This window comes from Podarcis gaigeae (genome assembly GCF_964106915.1).
Source record: "Podarcis gaigeae genome assembly, chromosome: 18".
Classification (NCBI taxonomy): Eukaryota; Metazoa; Chordata; class Lepidosauria; order Squamata; family Lacertidae; genus Podarcis; species Podarcis gaigeae.
This window is the reverse complement of record NC_139696.1, coordinates 2041385-2063046: the sequence shown is the minus strand read 5'-3', so window position 1 is coordinate 2063046 and position 21662 is coordinate 2041385. Positions and strand designations below refer to the sequence as shown.

Genomic DNA, 21662 nt, shown 5'->3' with positions numbered 1-21662 from the left:
CCAACACTTCTCCATGTTCCCTGCAGCAGGGCTCTTGTGCCTACTGTTCCAGCTAGAAAAATGCAATAGATGTCCCCCTATTGTGCATCTTTTTTTTTTTTTTTGCGAGGTGAGAGAGGAGGAAAGACACTCAAGACAGGTCGTACTTTTGTAAAAATTTTAATAAAAAAAGTAAAAAAAATGCAGTTTTAAGGGCAGAGGAGCCTTTTCTGGGGAAAAAAAAAGTTGGCAGCCAGGTGACTTTTGCTCAGTTGCTTTTTTTTCCTTTCTCCCCGACTTCCTTCTTTAAATCCCCCTTTCCTCTTTCATACCCGTTCCCCTCTGCCCGTGATTTTATCCCATTTTCCATTCCTTATTCCAACTTTCCAACAGGCACCTCCTAGGTCACCTCATGTCCTGGAAAGAGACTAAAGTGGGCGTTGAAGGACCCTTCTGGCAACGAGCATGCGCTTTGGAGCAGTCCTACTCCTCTCGGCCTTTTGCCCTTAGCTAACATGGCGCCTTTTCGAAGCTTTCCGAAGCCTCCACCCTTTATGGTTTAAGGAGCATGCGCAGTGGCTGCCCTCCGTCCCCGGAACCAGACGGCTTCAATCAAGATGGCGGCCCCCCGGGGCGCATGCGCGTCGTCGCCTCTCTCGCTCGAGCTCCTCCTATCTTGTCTTGCGAGGGGAAGGCGTGGTTTCCGGCCCGCGCGGCGCAGGCGCGTTGCGGCGCGGCGAAGCCCCCGGCCTTGCCCTCAGCCAAGATGGCGGCGGCCTGACAGAAGAAGAAAGAGCCGGCGGTTGGCCTGGTCCCTGCTCCCCTCATGCCCCGCCGGGATGCTCCGCTCGAGCGGCTTCCTGCGAGGCGTCGACTGCCCCTTCGGCACCGCCTGCCACAGGCCCTACTGCCACTTCCGACACCCGCCCGGCCCGCCGCACGCCCAGCAGGGCCAGGCCAGGAGCAGCAGCAGGAGGCCCTCCGCCTCGGCAGCAGGTGGCGGCGCTCTGCCTATGCTCAGGGGCCAGTCGAGAGGGGGGAGGGGGGAAGGCGCTCTGCGTATGCTCAGGGGCCGGGAGGGGGGAGGGAGGGGGGAAGGGAGCCAAGCCCGCCCGCAGGGGGGAGGGGAGGGCGCTCTGCGTATGCTCAGGAGCCAGTCGAGAGGGAGGGGGAGGGGGGAAGGGAGCCAAGCCCGCCCTCAGTGGGAAGGCGCTCTGCGTATGCTCAGGGGCCGGGAGGGGGGAAGGGAGCCAAGCCCGCTCTCGGGGGGGGGAGGGGAAGGCGCTCTGCGTATGCTCGGGGGGAGGGAGGGGGGAAGGGAGCCAAGCCCGCCCGCAGGGGGGAGGGCGCTCTGCGTATGCTCAGGGGCCAGTCGAGAGGGAGGGGGAGGGGGAAGGGAGCCAAGCCCGCCCTCAGTGGGAAGGCGCTCTGCGTATGCTCAGGGGCCAGTCGAGAGGGAGGGGGAGGGGGGAAGGGAGCCAAGCCCGCTCTCGGGGGGGGGAGGGGAAGGCACTCTGCGTATGCCCAGGGGCCAATCGAGAGGGGGGAGGGGCAAGGGAGCCAAGCCAGCCCTCAGGGGGGAGGGGAAGGCACTCTGCGTATACTCAGGAGCTCCTGCGCTCCCGTCTATCTATAGGGATATAGATATATAGCGCTCTGCGTATGCTCAGGGGCAGGGAGGGAGGGGGAAGGGAGCCTCGCCGGCCTCAGGGGGGAGGGGAGGGCACTCTGCGTATGCTCAGGAGCTCCCACGCTCCCGTCTATCTATAGGTATATAGATATAGAGCGCTCTGTGTATGCTCAGGGGCAGGGAGGGAGGGGGGAAGGGAGCCACGCCTGCCCTCAGGGGGAGGGGAGGGCACTCTGCGTATGCTCAGGGGCTCCTGCGCTCCCGTCTATATAGCTATAATGAGGTATATCTGTATATCATAATCTTTCTATCTGTCTATCTGTTGTGCTCTGTGTACGCTCGGGGGCTCTTGCGCTCCCGTCTAGCTATAGGTATATAGCTATAGAGCGCTCTGCATATGCTCAGGGGCAGGGAGGGAGGGGGGAAGGGAGCCATGCCCGCCCTCAGGAGGTAGGGCACTCTGCCTATGCTCAGGGGCTCCTGCGCTCCCATCTATCTGTCTGTACATCTATCTATATATCATGATCTTTCTATCTATCTGTCTATTGTGCTCTGCGTATGCTCAGGGGCTCTGGCACTCCTATCTATGTATCTGTCTTATCTATGCTGTAACTAGATATATCAATATATCTTTCTATTTATCTGTCTATTGTGTTCTGTTGTATGCTCAGAGGTACGTCGAGAGGGAGGGAGGCGGGGGAAGGAAACCCCACCCTGCATCAGAGGAGGGGAAGGCACTCTGCATATGCTCAGGGACTCTTGTACTTCTATCTATCTATATATCACTAGGCATATCTTTATATCATTATCTTTCTATCTATCTGTCTATTGTACTCTGTGTATGCTCAGGGCCTCTGGCACTCCTGTCTATCTATGTATGTATCTATCTACAGCATAACTAGATACTTCTATATATTGTTATCTATATCTATCTGCCTATCTATCTATCGTGCTCTGTGTAAGCTCAGGGGCTCTTGCGCTCCTATCTTTGTATCTATCTTCTCTATAACTAGATATATCAATATTTCTATCTTTATCTGTCTATTGTGCTCTGTGTATGCTCAGGGGCTCTTGCGCTCCCCTCTATCTATAATGAGGTATATCTATGCATACGCAGGGGTACGCATACCCCCTAAACATTTTGTGAATCTAAGTTTGGCCTCATTGAGGGGCGGTATTTCAATACGAAAAGGAATATGAGAGTACCCCTAAACATTTTTTTAAAAGAAAAAAAAGCCCTGGCCTTGGCAAATGAATAAGCTTAACGCTTTCAGATATTGAATCTCCCAATCTGAAAAAGCTGGGGGGGGGGGCATTCGTGTTTTACCTGCACTAGGGTCTCTGGAGGCTCGTGGGGTGAAAACTAAAAGAGGGCAGTGTCTCTTTAAAAGCCATGCGAGTCTGCGAAACTGGGACCTGTGACCAGTTTCCTCCACCCTCTGATATATCTCTGCTGCCACAGGAGGTAGGGCAGTCATGACTGCCGACGTTCTCGCCTGCAAAGGAGACGTTAAAATAAGAGTTGAAAGCATGAACAAATACCTCCGTTCCTTGCTAACGCACGAGAGCCCAGGTAAATTTCTTTTTTTTTATAAAAAAAAGATTGATTCCTGCTATCCTTGGTGTTCTTTCTTTGGGGCCACAGGTAAAAAAATATTGCTATTATTGGCCGCTCTCTGGAGGTGAGGCATGCAATATTCCAGGCGTATAGCCTACAATGCCGCTGGTGAATTTTGTATGTCGGCTGTGTAACCCTTCACTCTCTGCTACTTACCTGTGAAGCATTCTTGAAATCCTTTTTTTTCATCTAAGCTTTCCTGTGCTATATATATATAGCATTGTTGTTGCTATATATAAGTCGTCGTTGTTTAGTCGTGTCCGCCTCTTTGTGACCCCCTGGACCAGAGCACGCCAGGCCCTCCTGTCTCCCACTGCCTCCCGCAGTTTGGTCAAACTCATGCTGGTCGCTTCGAGAACACTGTCCCACCATCTCGTCCTCTGTCGCCCCCTTCTCCTTGGGCCCTCCATCTTTCCCAGCATCAGGGTCTTTTCCAGGGAGTCTTCTCTTCTCCTGAGGTGGCCAAAGTCTTGGAGCCTCAGCTTCAGGATCTGTCCTTCCAGTGAGCACTCAGGGCTGATTTCCTTCCGAATGGAGAGGTTGGATCTTCTTGCAGTCCATGGGACTCTCGAGAGTCTCCTCCAGCACCAGAATTCAAAAGCATCCATTCTTCGGCGATCAGCCTTCTTTATTGGGTCAAATACATGCCCACAGAGAGAGTTTTAAACTGTTGGGGGTAGGCTGCATTTGATAATTAATCTAGTGTTGACTAAAATCTCCTGGAGGTGTGTTTTTATTTAAAGTACTGAATGTTTAATGTTCCCTACTCTTAACGGCTGGATTAAGTAGCAATTGCATTGTGAAGTGCAATTTTTCACTCTTGTTGGGGTCAACTTGGACCCTTGATACCTGGAAAAGAGTATTCTTATCACCACCACCCCCTGGTTCATTTTACCTGGGTCTTAAGTGACCTTTGATCCTTAGATAGTGTAATCATCAAAATTAAAAAAATATTTTTGGGGGGGAGGTGTGTGTGTTCGAAACACCATTGAAAAATCAATCCGTTTGTTGGAAGGGAAACCATCGGGAAAGAAAAGCATAGGAATTGTCCCAAAAATATTGGTTTCTTCTTCCGTGGCTCCCTCCCTCAATTCGGTTTTGGACGGGTTACTTTTAAGAACACGAGAACCTGCCTTAAATCAGATTGAAACAGTGGAGCAGGGAGGCTCGTTCGGACGGGAGCCGTGTCTTTGCAGGGTCAAGGGCGGAGATCGGGGTCCCTGAGTCACGTGGAAGAAAACTTAGTGTGCAGAGCTTCCAAAGTATGTGTTGGTGTTATCATGCTGTTTCCTCGAAGGCTTATGTAGGAAGCTTCCTGGTCATACCGTTCCTCTCTCGTTGACAGATCCTCCAGGGTTATTAATATTAAATTTGTATAGTGCCCTATACCGACCGGTCTCACACAAGGGGGCCTTTTTTCCCTACCCAGAGATGCCGGTAATTGACCCCAGAACCTTCTCCACGCTGTCCCACTGAGCTACAGGCTTTCGCCTAAAGAAATGGCTTGTTTAAATACGAATATCGGAAGGTGCCTTACGCCATTGATCATCCAGCTTAGTGCTGTCTACGCGGACTGGCAGCCGCTGTCCAGGTTTTCAGGCAGGGAGTCATTTTCTCCAGCCGTCCCTGGAGAATCCAGGGTTTGTACCTGCACTTTTAAAATTTATTTTGTATATGTTGTACGTTTAACTTCTGCTGAAGAGGCAGCCTTGAATTACCCAAGTAACGAAAAAAGCTGGCAGAGGAAATTAGCAAACGGCCTTTGCAGTTATCTGTTTCAACGTCTCGCTGGGACGAAGCCGCTGTTCTCCATGCCCTTCATTAGAAAGAAGAGCTTCGGTTTTGTTTAGCTTTTAATCGTCCTTAAATTGGGTGCTGAAATGACTCGGAGCATTGCATGGGGGGGTTGGCGGATTTTCAAACATCCGTTGCCCGCGATGGTCTCTCCCTGCTAATTATAAGACAAGTTGGGTTAAGCTTTGAGCTGCAGGTGTCCAGAAGCTCGTTGCCTCATTTCTGTCTTTGCTTTCGAGACAAATTTCACAGGGGTGAAACTCTGTTTTGTATATAAAGGGGGGGGGGGTGGAGGTCAAAATAGCCTTTCAGTTCCATTTTTCAGTAATGTTTCCTGAACTGCTGCAACTTATGATGGTCCCTGACCCCCCCTTTGCAAGATTCAGCGCTGGCCAACACCTCCCACCCGACCCAATGTTGCTAGACTGCAAGTCCCACAATTCCTGACCATTGGCCATGTGGGCTGATGAGAATTGGGAGTCATAGAATCATAGAATGATAGAGTTGGAAGAGACCACAAGGGCCATTGAGTCCAACCTCTGCCAAGCAGGAAACACCATCAGAGCACTCCTGACATATGGTTGTCAAGCCTCTGCTTAAAGACCTCCAAAGAAGGAGACTCCACCACGCTCCTTGGCAGCAAATTCCACTGTCGAAAGCTCTTACTGTCAGGAAGTTCTTCCTAATGTTTAGGTGGAATCTTCTTTCTTGTAGTTTGGATCCATTGCTCCGTGTCCGCTTCTCTGGAGCAGCAGAAAACAACCTTTCTCCCTCCTCTATGTGACATCCTTTTATATATTTGAACATGGCTATCATATCACCCCTTAACCTCCTCTTCTCCAGGCTAAACCTGCCCAGCTCCCTTAGCCGTTCCTCATAAGGCATCGTTTCCAGGCCTTTGACCATTTTGGTTGCCCTCCTCTGGACACGTTCCAGTTTGTCAGTGTGCTTCTTGAACTGTGGTGCCCAGAACTGGACACAGTACTCCAGGTGAGGTCTGACCAGAGCAGAATACAGTGGCACTATTACTTCCCTTGATCTAGATGCTATACTCCTATTGGTGCAGCCCAGAATTGCATTGGCTTTTTTAGCTGCCGCGTCACACTGTTGGCTCATGTCAAGTTTGTGGTCAAGCACCATCCGGGGGGGGGGGGGGTTAAGACGTTTTCCCTGTCCCTCATCTCAGGACAGGAACACCTCTTGTAAACAGGCATCCTCGCGTCTTCCTGATGCTCAAGAAAGGCGATTCCGACGAAGCATTAAGAAGAGCTTTCTGGCGGCAAGAGTGAAACGGGCTGCTTCGGAAAGTTGGAGGTTTTTAAGCTGCCCGTCACAGGATGCTTCAGCTGTGATCCTGGCATTGCAGGCGGTTCGGCTGGATGGCCCCTGGGATTCCGCCTCTGCAATTCTGTGAGAGATGGGGAACCTGTGGCTTTGGGATCGAGTCCGGCCACCTCTAAAAGGCAGCACAGCGGCGTGGGCAGACCATCGGCACAACCCTGGCAAAGACACTCTTGTTCAAAACGTCGAACGCATTTGACATTTCTGTTACGTTCTTGACGAAGAGCCGTTTCCAGGAATAGGTTGACTCCGCAAGTTTGGGCGGAGTGGCTTGAGGTGGGGGGGAGATTTATATCTCTTCGCTTTTGAGGTGGCTTCTGTAAGTGAGCTTCACCAAAAGTGGGCTTATCTCTGCTCTTCAGGCGACTGGCTTAAGAAACTGATTAAAAACAGAGCCTCCTTGGGCAAGAGTTCCTTTCCTAGAAGTCTTTGCATTGGGCAATTGTTCTGAAAAGCCTTTCCCCGCCGCTTCCAGTTTGGTTAAGGCAAGGTAGTACTTCAGTTTCCTCCTTTTGGTCCCTTTTTCTCAGAGATTATGCCTGCCTAGCTAAGGCACGGCGGTTATTTCCAAATAGCAACAGCCCCCACAAAATGGGGGGAGTAGCTGTGATGAGCTCGTGTCCGCCCCTAAAACCTTTGAAGCAATCTTCTCCCTTTTCTCTAGTGTGGGAGTGTGAGGGTTGCCCAGCAGAGCAGATAGGCCTGAGATGGTGAGGACTGGTGTCTCGGCTGCTGATTACCGTATTTTTCGCTCTATAGGACGCACTTTCCCCCCTCCAAAAATTGAAGGGAAATGTGTGTGCGTCCTATGGAGTGAATGCAGGCTTCTTGGCTTCAGCGATAGCAACGGGAAGCCTCCGAAGCGCAGAGGGAGCGCTCCCTCCGCACTCCGGAGGCTTTGCGTTGCTTTCGCTGAAGCCTGGAGAGCGAGAGCGTCGGTGCGCACCGACCCCTCTCGCTCTCCAGGCTTCAGGGATAGCCATCTGAAGGCCTTTGGAGTGCAGCGCAAGTTCCCGCTGCGTTCTGGAGGCTTCAGGTTCCTTTCGCTGAAGCCAGGAGAGTCTTGATTTTTTTTTTTCCCCCCTTGATTTCCCCCTCTAAAAACTTGGTGCGCCCTATGGTCTGGTGCGCCTTATGGAGCGAAAAATACGGTACTTCATTGCCTGCCACGCAACGTGTCTTAGAGACTCAGTTTGCATACAGTCAGTTAAAACACAGCAGCCCCTGCCCACAGGCTTGCAATATTTATTTTTCGTTTTGCTTTTGCCACCGGTAATACCCTGCTAGAACTCTCGGCCTCTGGTCCAATACCACTGTACTATATTGCTCTGAAAAACCAATAAAAAACGTGATCGTGCCCTGCTTTTCAAATTAAAAGATACATTTAATTTCAAATTAAAAGAAGATTCCACCTAAACATTAGGAAGAACTTCCTGACAGTAAGAGCTGTTCAACAGTGGAATTTGCTGCCAAGGAGTGTGGTGGAGTCTCCTTCTTTGGAGGTCTTTAAGCAGAGGCTTGACAACCATATGTCAGGAGTACTCTGATGGTGTTTCCTGCTTGGCAGGGGGTTGGACTCGATGGCCCTTGTGGTCTCTCCCAACTCTTCTATGATTCTATGATAATCTGTACTGGCTTGGCAGCAGTCACTCTCCGGCAGTGTTTGAAATTCACCAGGCCCCAGGCTCTTTTTGGACACGGGTGGCGCTGTGGGTTAAACCACAAAGCCTATGACTTGCTGATCAGAACGTCGGCGGTTCAAATACCCGTGACGGGGTGAGCTCCCGTTGCTCGGTCCCTGCTCCTGCCAACCTAGCAGTTCGAAAGCACGTCAAAGTGCAAGTAGATAAATAGGCACCGCTCTGGCGGGAAGGTAAACGGCGTTTCCGTGCGCTGCTCTGGTTCGCCAGAAGCGGCTTAGTCCTGCTGGCCACATGACCCAGAAGCTGTACGCCGGCTCCCTCGGCCAATAAAGCGAGATGAGCGCCGCAACCCCAGAGTCGGCCACGACTGGACCTAATGGTCAGGGGTCCCTTTACCTTTACCTTTTATGGGCCAATTGTGACCAAGTGAAGATGCCTGGGGATCGTTGGATCTTGACTGTTTTCACACACGAACACCCCATCCTGTAGAATTCTTCCAGTTATATTTTACCTGCACAATCTGAATGAATCTCAGGAACCAAACTGCTTTTTCTGTTGTCGCTTGTCTTCGCTTCCTCCCTTCTCACAGTTGTGCGGAATATCCCTACGTTGGGAATGGTCCGTGTCACCATTAAGAAAAAGGCCGGAATAGGCCAATATAGATGTGGACTGTCCCTGGATCAAGAGACTTTCCTTCTTAAAAGTTCTCAGAGCTCTTAAACTAGCTCAGGGTTGTCCTCTGAACTAACCAGATGAAAATCAATCAAAGTCTGTCCGACTTTTGAGCTGTCTCGCCCCAAAACGACATTCCATTTTGGCCATTATAACCTTGGTTTAAGGAGCCATTTGGCACCTAGCTGATATATACAGTGGGACATCGGGATACAGACGCTTCATGTTACAGACTCCGCTAACCCAGAAATAGTACCTCGGGTTAAGAACTTTGCTTCAGGATGAGAACAGAAATTGTGTGGCGGCGGCAGCAGGAGGCCCCATTAGCTAAAGTGGTGCTTCAGGATAAGAACAGTTTCAGGTTAAGAACGGACCTCCGGAACGAATTAAGTACTTAACCTGAGGTGCCACTGTATCTGAGTTTCTGACACTGGGTCAACAGTTGATGCATCACTGATGCAGCCGGGTGGATTTTACGTTTATTTTAAAAATTAGATGGGAATTATCAGAGAGATGCTAAGTCATAACATTTTCCTTTCTCTTTCCCCCCGCAGGATGCGGCTATGACCCTTACAACCCGGAGCTTCCCAAGCCCGTATCGCAGAGCCGCAATGGCTCCTTGGAGGAGATTGCCGAGGCAGCGCCAGGCATCCTGGAGCTCGAGCTGGTCAACAAGGCCATCGAGGCCGTCAAGAACGAAGTCGAGCGCGAGCAAAAGAAGTACGAGGAGCTCTTGGGGACGGCGAAGGAGTACGGCTCTTCCGAGCCCCCTTCGCTCGTCTCCAAGGCCTCTGGGTCTGCAGCACCCAAGTCCTTCAGTGCCTTGGAATATAACCCCGGGGGCTACAGCGCAGGCGGCAGTGCCGACTACAATCCCACCCCCCTCGCGGTGGCCGCTCCTAGCCGCTCCACCAAGTACACCTTGGATTCCTTCGACAAGGCGAAAAGCAAGAGCAGCTCGCTGGAGTACGTGCCCACGGTGGTCACCCAGCCCAAGAAGTACAGTTGCTCCCTCGCCAAGAGCAAATACACCCTCGACAACTCCAAGCCGTCCACGGACTTGGAGTATGACCCTCTTTCGAATTACTCCGCCCGGCTCCTGAGCAAAGCCAAGGAGCAGAGAGGGGCCAAGAGGAAAAGGGAGGCCGACCCAGAGGAGGGGTATTCGCCTTCTCCCAAGAAGCACTGCGACGCAGGGAGCGGCCCCGAGCCGGACGCCAGGTTCTCCGACTCGGAAGAGGAGCGCGATGTGGCTCCCGTCTTGCCTTCGAAACCGAAAGTGGGTCCGGGAAGCAAGCCCGCAGAAGGGAAGGGGTCCCCGCGGGCTGATTCCCGTTCTCGGCAAATGAAGGAGACGGCGGTGCAGTACGATATGGGGGACATCGAGGGTGGCGTCAAGGACCCGCCGGAGGAGGGCGAAAGGTTGGCCAAGGCGCCCCCCAAAAGGGACACGAGCGAGGGCAAGGGGGGCCCAAAGGAGAAGGTGAAAAAGAAGGCCGTCGGCGGCCACGCAGCGGATGGCAAGAGGGAGCGTGGCAAGGTTGCGGACAAGGAGAAGGCGGAAGCAAAGGCTCAGCGCAGGAACGGAGAGAGGAGTAAGGAGAAGTGCGGCAAGCCCCACGCCGACGGGCACTCGAGGAAGCAGGAGGAGCCCCCCAAGGCTGCAAAAGCGGGGAGCTCTGGCACGTGCAAGAAGGTCCCGCAAGGACCCAGAGCAGAGAAGAAAGTGGGCAGCGTAAAGAAAGACGGCAAGCTGAACCAGCCCGGGGGTTTGAGACCCAAGGCTGAGGCTTCGCAGGCCGAACGTAAAGACAAGCAGGGGAAGCGTCCCGCCTCAAGGGGTCCCACGGAGAGCCCCGGAGCCAAGTGCAAGGCGAAACGGCGGGCTCTGAGCCACGCTGACCTCTTCGGGGATGAGAGCGGGGACGAGGGGCAAGCGGGGCAGCCTCACCCCATGGCCTTCCCGGACGTGAGCTCAGATTCGGACCGAGACGACGGCTGCTGCTTCCTTCTACCCCAGGACAACGGGGTGGCAAAGCGCCCTAAGGCGCCCAAAGCTGCTGCTCCTCCTCCTCCTTCCTCCTCCTCGTCTTCCTCTTCCGACGAGCTCGACTATTCGGTCCTGGAGAGGGACGTAGACTTCGAGTCCGACCCCATGGAGGAGTGCCTTCGGATTTTTAACGAGTCGACCGACGTCAAGACGGAAGACAAAGGCAGGCTGGGGAAGCAGGTGAGAGGTTTGGGGGCAGGTAGGTTGAGAAAGGGATGTGGGTGGTGCTGTGGGTTAAACCACAGAGCCTAGGACTTGCCGATCAGAAGGTTGGCGGTTCGAATCCCCGCAATGACGGGGTGAGCTCCCGTTGCTCGGTCCCTGCTCCTGCCAACCTAGCAGTTCGAAAGCACGAAGTGCAAGTAGATAAATAGGTACCACTCCGGCAGGAAGGTAAACGACGTTTCTGTGCGCTGCTCTGGTTTGCCAGAAGCGGCTTAGTCCTGCTGGCCACATGACGCAGAAGCTGTACACCACCTCCCTCGGCCAGTAAAGCGAGATGAGCGCCGCAACCCCAGAGTCGGCCACAACTGGACCTAACGGTCAGGGGTCCCTTTACCTTTACCTTTAGGTTGGGAAGAAAGCCCCTCTGGCTCCGCTCCAACTTAACCCAGGTGAGGCTGCTTTGTGGGGGGGGGGGTTGCACTCCCTTAATTCCTTTGAGTTTAGCTATTCCGAGTGAAACGTAAAAACGGGAGGTGTTTCTGTGGCCAACACCCATTTGCTCGGACCCTTTCGTAGAATCGGAATCATATAATTTTTTACAGTTAGAACGGGTCACCAGGGTCACCTAGCCAAACCCTCTGCAATGCAGGAATCTTTCGGCCAAGGTGGGATTCAAACTCATTACCCTGGGGTTAAGAGTCTTGTGCTGTACCGCCTGAACTACCCACAGCCTTTTCGAGGCTAAGGGTGATTTATCGCACAAATAAAAGTAACTCAGTGGCACTGAGCATCAGGGTGGATTTGATTTAAATCACCATTTAAATCACTAGTCAGTAAGACTTGATTTAGATTTTTTTTGCAGAGAGACTCATTCTTGCTGGTATCATCTTAATATTTACAACAAGATGAAGGTTTCCTTTTTTGAATAGTAAGTTTTCAGAGTCGTTTTTACAGTTACATAAAAAATTACCGATTTGGTTCTACAATTAGAAATACATAGACCAACAATTATGAAATTATGGTGAGGTTTAATAAGTTAACTGTTTATATTTGGACAACTTTTCTGCTGTGTTTTATTGGGAGGAGAAAAACAACCATTTCCTTAATAACAGTTTAAACAATTTATTTAACTAAGACAGTAACATCGTATCCATGTTTGTTAACTGATGTGGCTAAACAATAATAATATAAAAACTTAGACTGAGTTTCAGCACGCATGAGAAACTTAAAGACAAATCCTTATTTCCTGATGAATAGCCTGTGGAGTATAATGCAACTTAAATGGAAAATCTTTTGAAATAGTTTTTTTAAAAATAATTTTTTTAAAAAAAATCTGATTTAAAAATTTAAAAACCATTGATTTTTATCCACCCTGCTGAGCATAATGTAAAATGAGGACAGGGAAGCTGGGAGGCCTTCCAGATTTTTGCTGGACACCCACCGTCCCTCACTCTTGGTTGGTGGGCCTGCTGGGAGTTGTAGTCCGGCAGGAACCTGAAGGCTCCCTCAGGTCCGCCGTCCTTAATCTGAGAAGCAGCTTACAAGAGGACGGAGGCTGCCTCTGTTTCCGAAAGGTTTCCCAAGCTTGGTTCCCAAGCTTGGCTGCTTTGGGACTGCAACTCCCCTCACCCCTAGCTAGCAGGACCTATGCTCAGGGATGATGGGAACTGTAGTCCAAAAGCAGCCGGAGACCCCGGTTTGGGAGACCCTGGTTCAAGAAGGCACGTTCTCTCCTGATAGCGGCGAATGCCTCTTCTACTGCGAGTTAGTTTCAGGACACGGTTTGTGACCAGGTGTTTCTGGATCACAACTCCCATCGCCTCTGACCGCAATGGCCAATGGGAGCCGGAGTCTAAGAGCATTTGGAGGCTCTCTCCATCGCTGACGAAAGCCTGTAACTGCAGGCCAGAAGGCTGCGAGGCGAGGGCTATCCTTCCCGGCAGGGCTTTCTGAGAAAGCAGCTTCCATTTTGTCACGCAAGGGCAGTGGTAGGCAACCAAAGGCCCGGGGGCCGGATGCGGCCCAGTCGTTTTCTAAATCAGGCCCTCGGACGGTCCGGGAACCAGCGTGTTTTTACACAAGTAGAATGTGTCCTTTTATTTAAAACGCACCTCTGGGTTATTTGTGGGGCATAGGAATTCGTTCAGCCCCCCCCCCCCAAATAATAATAATACAGTGGTAACTCAGGTTACATTCGCTTCAGGTTACAGACTCCGCTAACCCAGAAATAGTGCTTCAGGTTAAGAACTTTGCTTCAGGATGAGAACAGAAATCACACAGAAGCCCCATTAGCTAAAGTGGTGCTTCAGATTAAGAACAGTTACAGGTTAAGTACGGACCTCCGGAACGTATTAAGTACTTAACCCGAGGTACCACTGTATAGTCTGGCCCCCCACATGGTCTGAGGGACGGTAGACCGGCCCACGGCTGGAAAAGGTTGCTGACCCCTGTCCAATTGCTTCTGCGCAGTGACTTCCCTCCCCACAAATCTTCTTTGTTTCGCTTTCGCGGTTCCTGTTACTGTAAGGCGAGGCTCTTTTCCCACCCTCCTTCCCAGCAAAATAGGCAAACGGTGGTGTAGCAGAAAGCCTTCGCTCGCTTTGGTTAACCCTCTCTCTTTTTATCCCCTGCCTCCCTCCCTCTCTCTCCCCCCCGCCAGCCGCCGAAAGAGGAAGGGGCCGAGGAAAAGCCGGCCGAAGACTGTCTAACCACGCTCTTTCCTGGCCAGAAGCGGAGGATCTCACACGCGACAAAGCCAGGGAACGTAAGTTGATAGCAGGGGAGATCGAGAGCATCAGAAAACCCTTAGCAGCAGCTGGATCGTGCCCAAAGATGCCGTTTTACCGTATTGGCCTGAATATAAACCTCACTCTTCCCACCCCCTCCAAATTCCGAACGCGAAAAGTCGAAGCGTAAATCCGCTGCCTTATGAAAATGGGCTTTTACGATACCGCTGCTGAAATAGACATACGTTTTGGAATTATACATTTTCAGAGTAGTTTTTATGGTTATATCAAGAATTACTGATTTGATTATACTGTTAGAAATACAGATCATTATGAAATTGTTGTGAGGTTTTTTTTTAAGTTAACTGCTTATATTTGCGCAACTTTTGTGCTGTGCCTTATTGCAAGGAGACAAATGGATCATTTCCTTAGCAACAAGTTGCTAAGGAACTAAGACAGTAACATCGTAGCGTATGTATCCATGTTTGTTAGCTGATGTGGTTAAACAATTAAAAACAAAGCAAAAAGCTTAGACCGAGTTTTACCACACATGAAAAATGGAAAACAAATCCTTATTTCCTTATTGGACTAAAATAGCAAATCTTTAGAAAGATTTTTCCTCCGAAAGCATTTTATTTTAAAAATCCGATCTAAATTTTTAAATGATTTTAAAAATCTGATTTTTCTTTTCTTTTTTAAAAAAACAACAGCGTTGATTTTTCTCCACCCTGGTCTGAATATTCAGATTTGCTGGGGTTCTGAGTGTCGTCATCGGGTCTCAGACTCCCGTCAGCCTCAAGGCAGCATAGCCCAATGGTCACAGACAACGAGAGAGTCCAGCAATGTGCAGAAGGCCGTAGGTTCCCTTCCTGAGAGAGGGGAACACCTCTTCTTAGATCGGGGTGGGCAGCAAACCTTTGGCCCTCCAGACGTCTTTGGACTCCAACTCCCATCAGCCCCCAGTGGCCAGGGATGCTGGGATTTGTGGTCCAACAACACCTGGGCAACCTTCTCCGCTGTGGAATCTCCATCTGTGTTCTCCTCCCTCCCCGGTTTCTTTTTACTGGAATTTTCCGCTCTGGAGGGCTTTGTTTTTCACCCCTTGAAACGAAAGCAGAGAGCTTTTAATGGCTCAGTGTTTGCGAGGTGCGTGCTGACCCCTTTTTCTCCCCGCCTTGCCACGAAAGCTTTGTTTTGACAAGTAAGGTCTGTGGTCAGCACAAATAACGTCTTGTGCTTTTCGCCCAGCCATCCATTAGTCGTCCCCCCCCCTCCCCAGATCTAACAGAGAGATAAGGGACATGGGTGAAATGAGTTGGAAACGGTGAAGCTCAAACATTTCGCTGTTCCTTAGCACCGCTGTACCCGGACTACCTTACAATGGGTTTGAGGCTGTGGGGAGAGAACAAAGGCGGCCTTGCTACGTACTGGGTTTAGCCCGTGTGTCGCTTGCCGGATCGCGTCCCACTACAAACAGGGGTCAGCAAGCTTTTTCAGCCATGGGCCGGTCCATCATCTCTCATGTGATCACGCGTAGGGGTGATTAATAATGATAATGATAATAATTTTTATTTATACCCCGCCCTCCCCAGCCAAGGCCGGGCTCAGGGTGGCTAACAAGCAATAATAAAAACAAGTTGAATGAATACAACTTAAAAACAAGGTTAAAATACAACATTAAAATATCTCCGTGGGGCATACCAGGAGAGGCGGTCCCGTAGGTACGAGGGTCCTAGGCCATGAAGGGCTTTAAAGGTCAAAACCAGCACCTTAAATCTGACCCTGTACTCCACCGGGAGCCAGTGTAGCTAGAAAAGCACTGGGTGAATATGCTCCCATGGCAGGGACCCCGTGAGGAGCCTCGCTGCGGCATTCTGCACCCGCTGGAGTTTCTGGGACAGCTTTAAGGGCAGCCCCGCAGAGAGCGAATTACAGTAGTCAAGCCTGGAGGTGACCGCCGCATGGATCACTGTGGATCATTAAGTGGGCGGGGCTGACCTTCTTGCCCCTTCCTTTATAATTGGCTCAAACTCTGGCCTCGGTTTGCTGCCCCCTGTCTTGTCGGTGCCAACCAACCCCCTTCCTCTCCGTGCAGGCCGAAACCCCGACCAAGCCCGTCTTCCGCCCGTACCGGCCCCCGACGGCCCAAGAGGTGTGCTACCAGCGGATCCAGCTGGCCCAGAAGCAGGCGGCCCAGCTGGCCCGGCAGCTGCCCCCCACGCGGCCGTCTCCGGCACCCCCGAGAGCCTCCGTGGCGATGCACAAAGGGGAGAAGAAGCGGATAGCTCACGTGCCCAACGCAGCTCTTCCTGCAGTGTCCAAGTGCGGTAAGCTTCTCTGCTACAAGGGTTGGAGATCTTCCTTTCTGAGTGACAGGCCTATTTCAACATCTAGTAGAGCATGGCGTTTTGTTTTTTGTTTGTGTAATGGTCACACGTGTTTGGGGAGGACACCCCAATCTTAAGATTCGAAGTGATGGCGACTGTTCTGTATTTCCTTAAGAAAATGCGGAGTGCCCTTCAAGGGTAAAGAAAGAGAAGAATGGTGCAAAAAGTATAAAGATAGAGGTAATCTACATTAAGGTAAAGGGACCCCTGACCATTAGGTCCAGTCGTGGCTGACTCTGGGGTTGCAGTGCTCATCTAGCTTTAGTGGCCGAGGAAGCTGGGGTCCAGCTTCCGGGTCATGTGGCCAGCAGGACTAAGCCGCTTCTGGCGAACCAGAGCAGCGCACGGAAACGCCGTTTAACTTCGCTGTGGGTTAAACCACAGAGCCTAGGACTTGCCGATAAGGAGGTTGGCGTTTCGAATCCCTGCAGCGGGGTGAGCTCCCGTTGCTCGGTCCCTGCTCCTGCCAACAAATCTACATTAGACACAACAATTTAGAAAGAGTAAAAATTCCGAGGTCTTAGAACAAAGGAAGGAAGTCAATATGTGTATACGTACTTAACGATCAGAATGATGATACGGCTTTATTTGTAGATGTGCGTTTTTCTTTTTTGTTTTGTTTTCCCCCCTCGTTTTTTGTTTTGCTTGTTTGTACTGTTTTATTTTGGCTTCAATGTTTGTAATTTTTGTTGTAACTTTGCTTGTGGGTTAAACCACAGAGCCTAGGACTTGCCGATCAGAAGGTCGGCGGTTCGAATCCCCGCAATGACGGGGTGAGCTCCCGTTGCTCAGTCCCTGCTCCTGCCAACCTAGCAGTTTGAAAGCACGTCAAAGTGCAAGTAGATAAATAGGTACCGCTCCGGTGGGTAGGTAAACAGTGTTTCCGTGCGCTGCTCTGGTTCGTCAGAAGTGGCTTAGTCCTGCTGGCCACATGACCCGGAAGCTGGATGCCGGCTCCCTTGGCCTGTAAAGCGAGATGACCGCCGCAACCCCAGAGTCAGCCACGACTGGACCTAATGGTCAGGGGTCCCGTTACCTTTTACCTAACACATGTTTTGGGAGAACACCCCATCTTAAGATTCAAAGTGTTTGCAACTGTTCCGTGTTTCCTTAAGAAAATGCGGAGTGCCCTGATGGGATCTGCGGGATCCACTCTAGCTCCACTTTGCCCACCTCAGCCCTGATCTCTCCCAATTGCTCACCCAATAATCGTCCCACTGATGCCAACAATCAGTGGGGTTTTCCGCAGTCCCTTTGCCGCGTTGGGTTCTGTTCGTCTTCCCCCTTATCTTGCGCCAGTTTAAGTAAACATTGCATTCCATTCCCACGCTGTTTCCAGTTTCACTTTTACAGCCGACGCCACACGGACAGGACAGAGAGGTAAGAGTAATATAAAACAATTTTTTTTTTTTTTTAAGAAGCAGGAGCGACCTCATTCGTGGTGTGAACTTTACAGAGAAACAGGATAAGCTTTTTTTCCCTTTGTTTTTCCTTGCCTGTTAAAATTAACGCCTCTTCTTTACGCCAGCAGCCAATTTGCGTTGCTGGTGAGAATTACCGTATTTTTTGCTCTATAAGACTCACTTTTCCCTTCCTAAAAAGTAAGGGGAAATGTGTGGGCGTCTTATGGAGAGAGTGCAGGCCGTGCAGCTATCCCAGAAGCCAGAACAGCAAGAGGGATTGCTGCTTTCACTGCGCAGCGATCCCTCTTGCTGTTCTGGCTTCTGAGATTCAGAATATTTTTTTTTCTTGTTTTCCTCCTCCAAAAACTAGGTGCGTCTTGCGGTCTGGTGCGTCTTATAGAGCGAAAAATATGGCAATCTGCAGGGATATCGCTTCAGTTGTAATGAGTTCCAGTCTCAAAAAAGAGTTAAAAGTAGGGAGGTTTTGCTGACCTGATGTCCTAAGGGGGCGAACCTTGAGGGTTATTATGCAGTGTCTGGCCGCGATGGCGGTCACTCTCACTACGAGATAGTCCTCCGTATCCGAAAACAGCTTCTGCCTCCGGTGTGACGAACGGCTCCTTCAGAGCATAGGAGGCGAATCCCATTTAATCTCCCTGTCTGCACAGGGAGAGAGTATGTCACTAGGATCTTCACCCTGGGTATCATAAATCGCTGTGTAGTTATCTCTTTCGGCATGGCAGCCGATAACTAGTCAAATTGTGGGGGGGGGGGAGATGCATAGAGAAAAGTTTTGTGTTCCTCTCTCTTTTTATTATTATTATTTGATTTTAAAAAGTATAATCATAAAACAACAAAAAATTCAAGATCCAGCTATCGAGATTGCTCTGAATCTCCTGACTTCCGCCCATCTCCCTTCCCTGGGTCCTAACGATAATATTTACAACTTCATATCAACACTTACCCAAGTTTTTATCCTTCCAAATTATCCATACTTTACAAGTGTGGTTAAAATCCTGCCCATGTTTTAACCTAGGGGTAGGCAAACTAAGGCCTGTGAGCCAGGATGCGGCCCAATCGACTTCTCAATCCGGCCCGTGGTCGATCCAGGAATCAGCATGTTTTTACATGAGTAGAATGTGTCCTTTGATTTAGAATGCATCTCTGGGTTATTTGAGGGGCATAGGAATTTGTTCATTTTCCACCCCAAAAATATAGTCCGGCCCACCACATGGTCTGAAGGACGGTGGACCGACCCACAGCTACCGATGGATGGATTGATTGATTGTGTGACTGCAGTATACTGTTTATTGCTTTCATTTTATGGATCAGTGGTCTGGTTAGATAGTAAAATTCATGTTAAATTGCTGTTTTAGGGGTTGTTTTTAAAAGTCTGGAACGGATTAATCCGTTTTGCATTACTTTCAACTAGAAAGCGAGCTTTGGTTTTGGAACGCCTTGGTTTTTGAATGGAATTTGCGGAACAGATTAAGTTTGAGAACCAAGGTACCTCTGTATGGGTTTAGCTCTAGGTGTTGCCCTGTTAGGTTTATCGTGTTTTCTGCTTGCTTGTCCCCCAGCCCTAGGAGGCCTCAAGAAAACCGCTCCGCCTGGGAGCACGGCGTCTTCCAACGGGGCCGAAGCCCTATCCCTGAAAGCCCGCACACTTGCTGGGATGGCGTCCAAGACGACCAACACGAACGTCCCCAAAAGGATAGCCCACGCTCCCACACTGCAGGTACAGATTCTCTCCACTGCCTGCCCCCCCCCCCCCCCCAGAATTGCTTCACAAGGGAGCACGCAGAACGCAGAGGGCAGACTGTTTTCTGTGTCTTGCCCGGGCTTCTGTCAGAGATGGGTTGTGAAATGCGCTGGGCTGCATAGAATTGTAGATAGGCATCGTTGGAAGTACTGAGGTGATAATAGGGCTTTCTAGATGAGCACCAGCACTTTGAATTGTGCTTGGAAATGTACTGCAAGCCAGTGGAGATCCTTAGGACCAGTGTTATATGGTTTCAGCGGCTGCTCCCAGTCACCAGTCCAGCTGCTGCATTCTGGATTAATTGCAGTTTTCAGGTCACCTTCAAAGGTGGCCCCACATAGAGCGCATGGCAGTAGTCCAAGCGGGAGATAACCAGAGCATGCACCACTCTGGCCAGACAGTCTGCGGGCAGGGAGGGTCTCATCCTGCGTACCAGATGGAGCTGCCCTGGACACAGAATGGATCTGCGCCTCCATGGACAGCTGTGAGTCCAGAATGACTCCCAGGCTGTGCAACCTCTGCCTAGCTCCTAAAAGTCAGGTAGTTGTTTATCTCCTTGACATCCGAAGGGACGGCGTTCCACAGGGCGGGTGCCACCACCGAGAGGCCCTCTGCCTGGTTCCCTGTAATCTCACTTCTTGCAGGGCGGGGACCGTCAGAAGGCCCTCGGAGCTGGACCCTGGTGTCCGAGCTGAACGATGAGGGTGGAGATGCTCCTTAGGTCAGGAGAGGGACTGTGGCAGGGCTTTCTGAGGTTTCCAAACCACAGTTCCCATCCTCACATCACCGTCGGCCAGGCTGGAAATCACTTTAGCCCTTGTGCGGCAAAGTCCAACCGTGCCTGTGTGCCTTAATAATAATAATAATAATAATAATAATAATAATAATAATAATTTATTATTTATACCCCGCCCATCTGGCTGGGTTTCCCCAGCCACTCTATTTGTTTAATAACCTACAGTGATACCTCGCAAGACGAAAAACGCGCAAGATGAAAAACGCGCAAGACGAAAGAGTTTTCCGTTTTTTTGAAGTCGTTCCGCAAGACGAATTTCCCTATGGGCTTGCTTCGCAAGACGAAACGTCTTGCGAGTTCTTGCGAGTTTGTTTCCTTTTTCTTAAAGCTGCTAAGCCGTTAATAGCCGCTAAGCCGCTAATAGCCGTGCTTCGCAAGACGAGAAAACCGCAAGACGAAGAGACTCGCGGAACGGATTAATTTCGTCTTGCGAGGCACCACTGTATTAAACATTAAAAGCTTCCCTAAAGAGGGCTGCCTTCAGATATCTTCTAAATGTTTGGTAGTTATTTTTCTCTTTGACATCTGATGGGAGGGCATTCCACAGGGCGGGTGCCACCACCGAGAAGGCCCTCTACCTGGTTCCCTGTAACTTGGCTTCTCACAGGGAAGGAACCGCCAGAAGGTCCTGGACCTCAGTGTCCGGGGAGCCTTCAGCTCCCCTTCATTCCACATGTATTTGTTCAGTACATTCATAGGCCACGGATCTCCTCCCCGCCCCTCTTTCATCTTCACAACAGCCTTGTGATGTAGGCTGGACCCAAGATGACTGCTTAGCCCCCCAAGGTCACCCAACATGACCGAGCGTGAGAATCTGAACCCAGGTCTCCCAGTCTCACGCGCCACTCGCACATGCCGTAGCCCCACAGATCCCAGTAGCCTGTTGGGAAAAGGGGCGGGCGATGCGTCGGTCAAATTCTTCAGGCGAATCTCTCCTCTCCCCCCCCTTCCCTCCCCCCAGAGTGCTACTTTGAAAAGGCCAGTGATCCCCACTGAATTCGGGGCAAAGGTTCCCACCAACATCCGGCAGAGATACCTCAACCTCTTCATCGACGAGTGCCTGAAGTCGTGCACCTCGCAGCAGGAAGCGTTCGACAAGGTTCGTACCTTTGAGGAATAATAATAATAATAATTTATTATTTATACCCCGCCCCCCATCTGGCTGGGCTTCCCCAGCCACTCTGGGCGGCTTCCAACAAAATATTAAAATGCAGTAATGCATCAAACGTTAAAAGCTTCCCTAAACAGGGCTGCCTTCAGATGTCTTGTAAAAGTCTGGTAGTTGTTTATCTCTTTGACATCTGACAGGAGGGCGTTCCACAGGGTGGGCGCCACCACCGAGAAAGCCCTCTGCCTGGTTCCCTGCAGCCTCGCTTCTCGCAATGAGGGAACCACCAGAAGGCCCTCGGCGCTGGACCTCAGTGTCCGGGTAGAACGATGGGGGTGGAGACGCTCCTTCAGGTCTACTGGGCCGAGGAGCGGGGGGGTTATTTGGGGTGGGGTACGAAAAGAATTCTGGATGCTTAATAGCTTGCCGCTCATTTACGGGAAGCCTGACGCACCCTGCCCAACCGCTGCACCTCTTGGGTGACTTTCTTCCGCATCACAGCTCCCGTCGTCCTCTGCCTTGGCTGTGTTGGCTCAGGCTCCCGGGAATTATAGTCCCAATTATCTGTTAAGACCGTGGAGTGGCTGG

General features: G+C 50.8%; 1 protein-coding gene across 2 annotated transcripts in view; it reads left to right on the top strand.

Moving 5' to 3' along the window:
* The first annotated feature begins 696 nt into the window (after positions 1-696).
* Positions 697-21662, top strand: part of REXO1 (RNA exonuclease 1 homolog) — a 36714-nt gene continuing 15748 nt past the window's right edge. Inside the window, exons 1-6 of one of the 2 annotated variants that reach the window (XM_083720212.1) lie at positions 697-975; positions 9232-10907; positions 13552-13656; positions 15714-15945; positions 18989-19146; positions 20928-21065. In XM_083720212.1, coding sequence (XP_083576338.1) covers positions 819-975; positions 9232-10907; positions 13552-13656; positions 15714-15945; positions 18989-19146; positions 20928-21065 — 2466 coding nt within the window. In that variant the 5' untranslated portion in view covers positions 697-818. Of the gene's footprint in view, positions 976-3070; positions 3183-9231; positions 10908-13551; positions 13657-15713; positions 15946-18988; positions 19147-20927; positions 21066-21662 lie in introns of those variants that run through there. The other variant, XM_083720213.1, reaches the window with a different exon arrangement.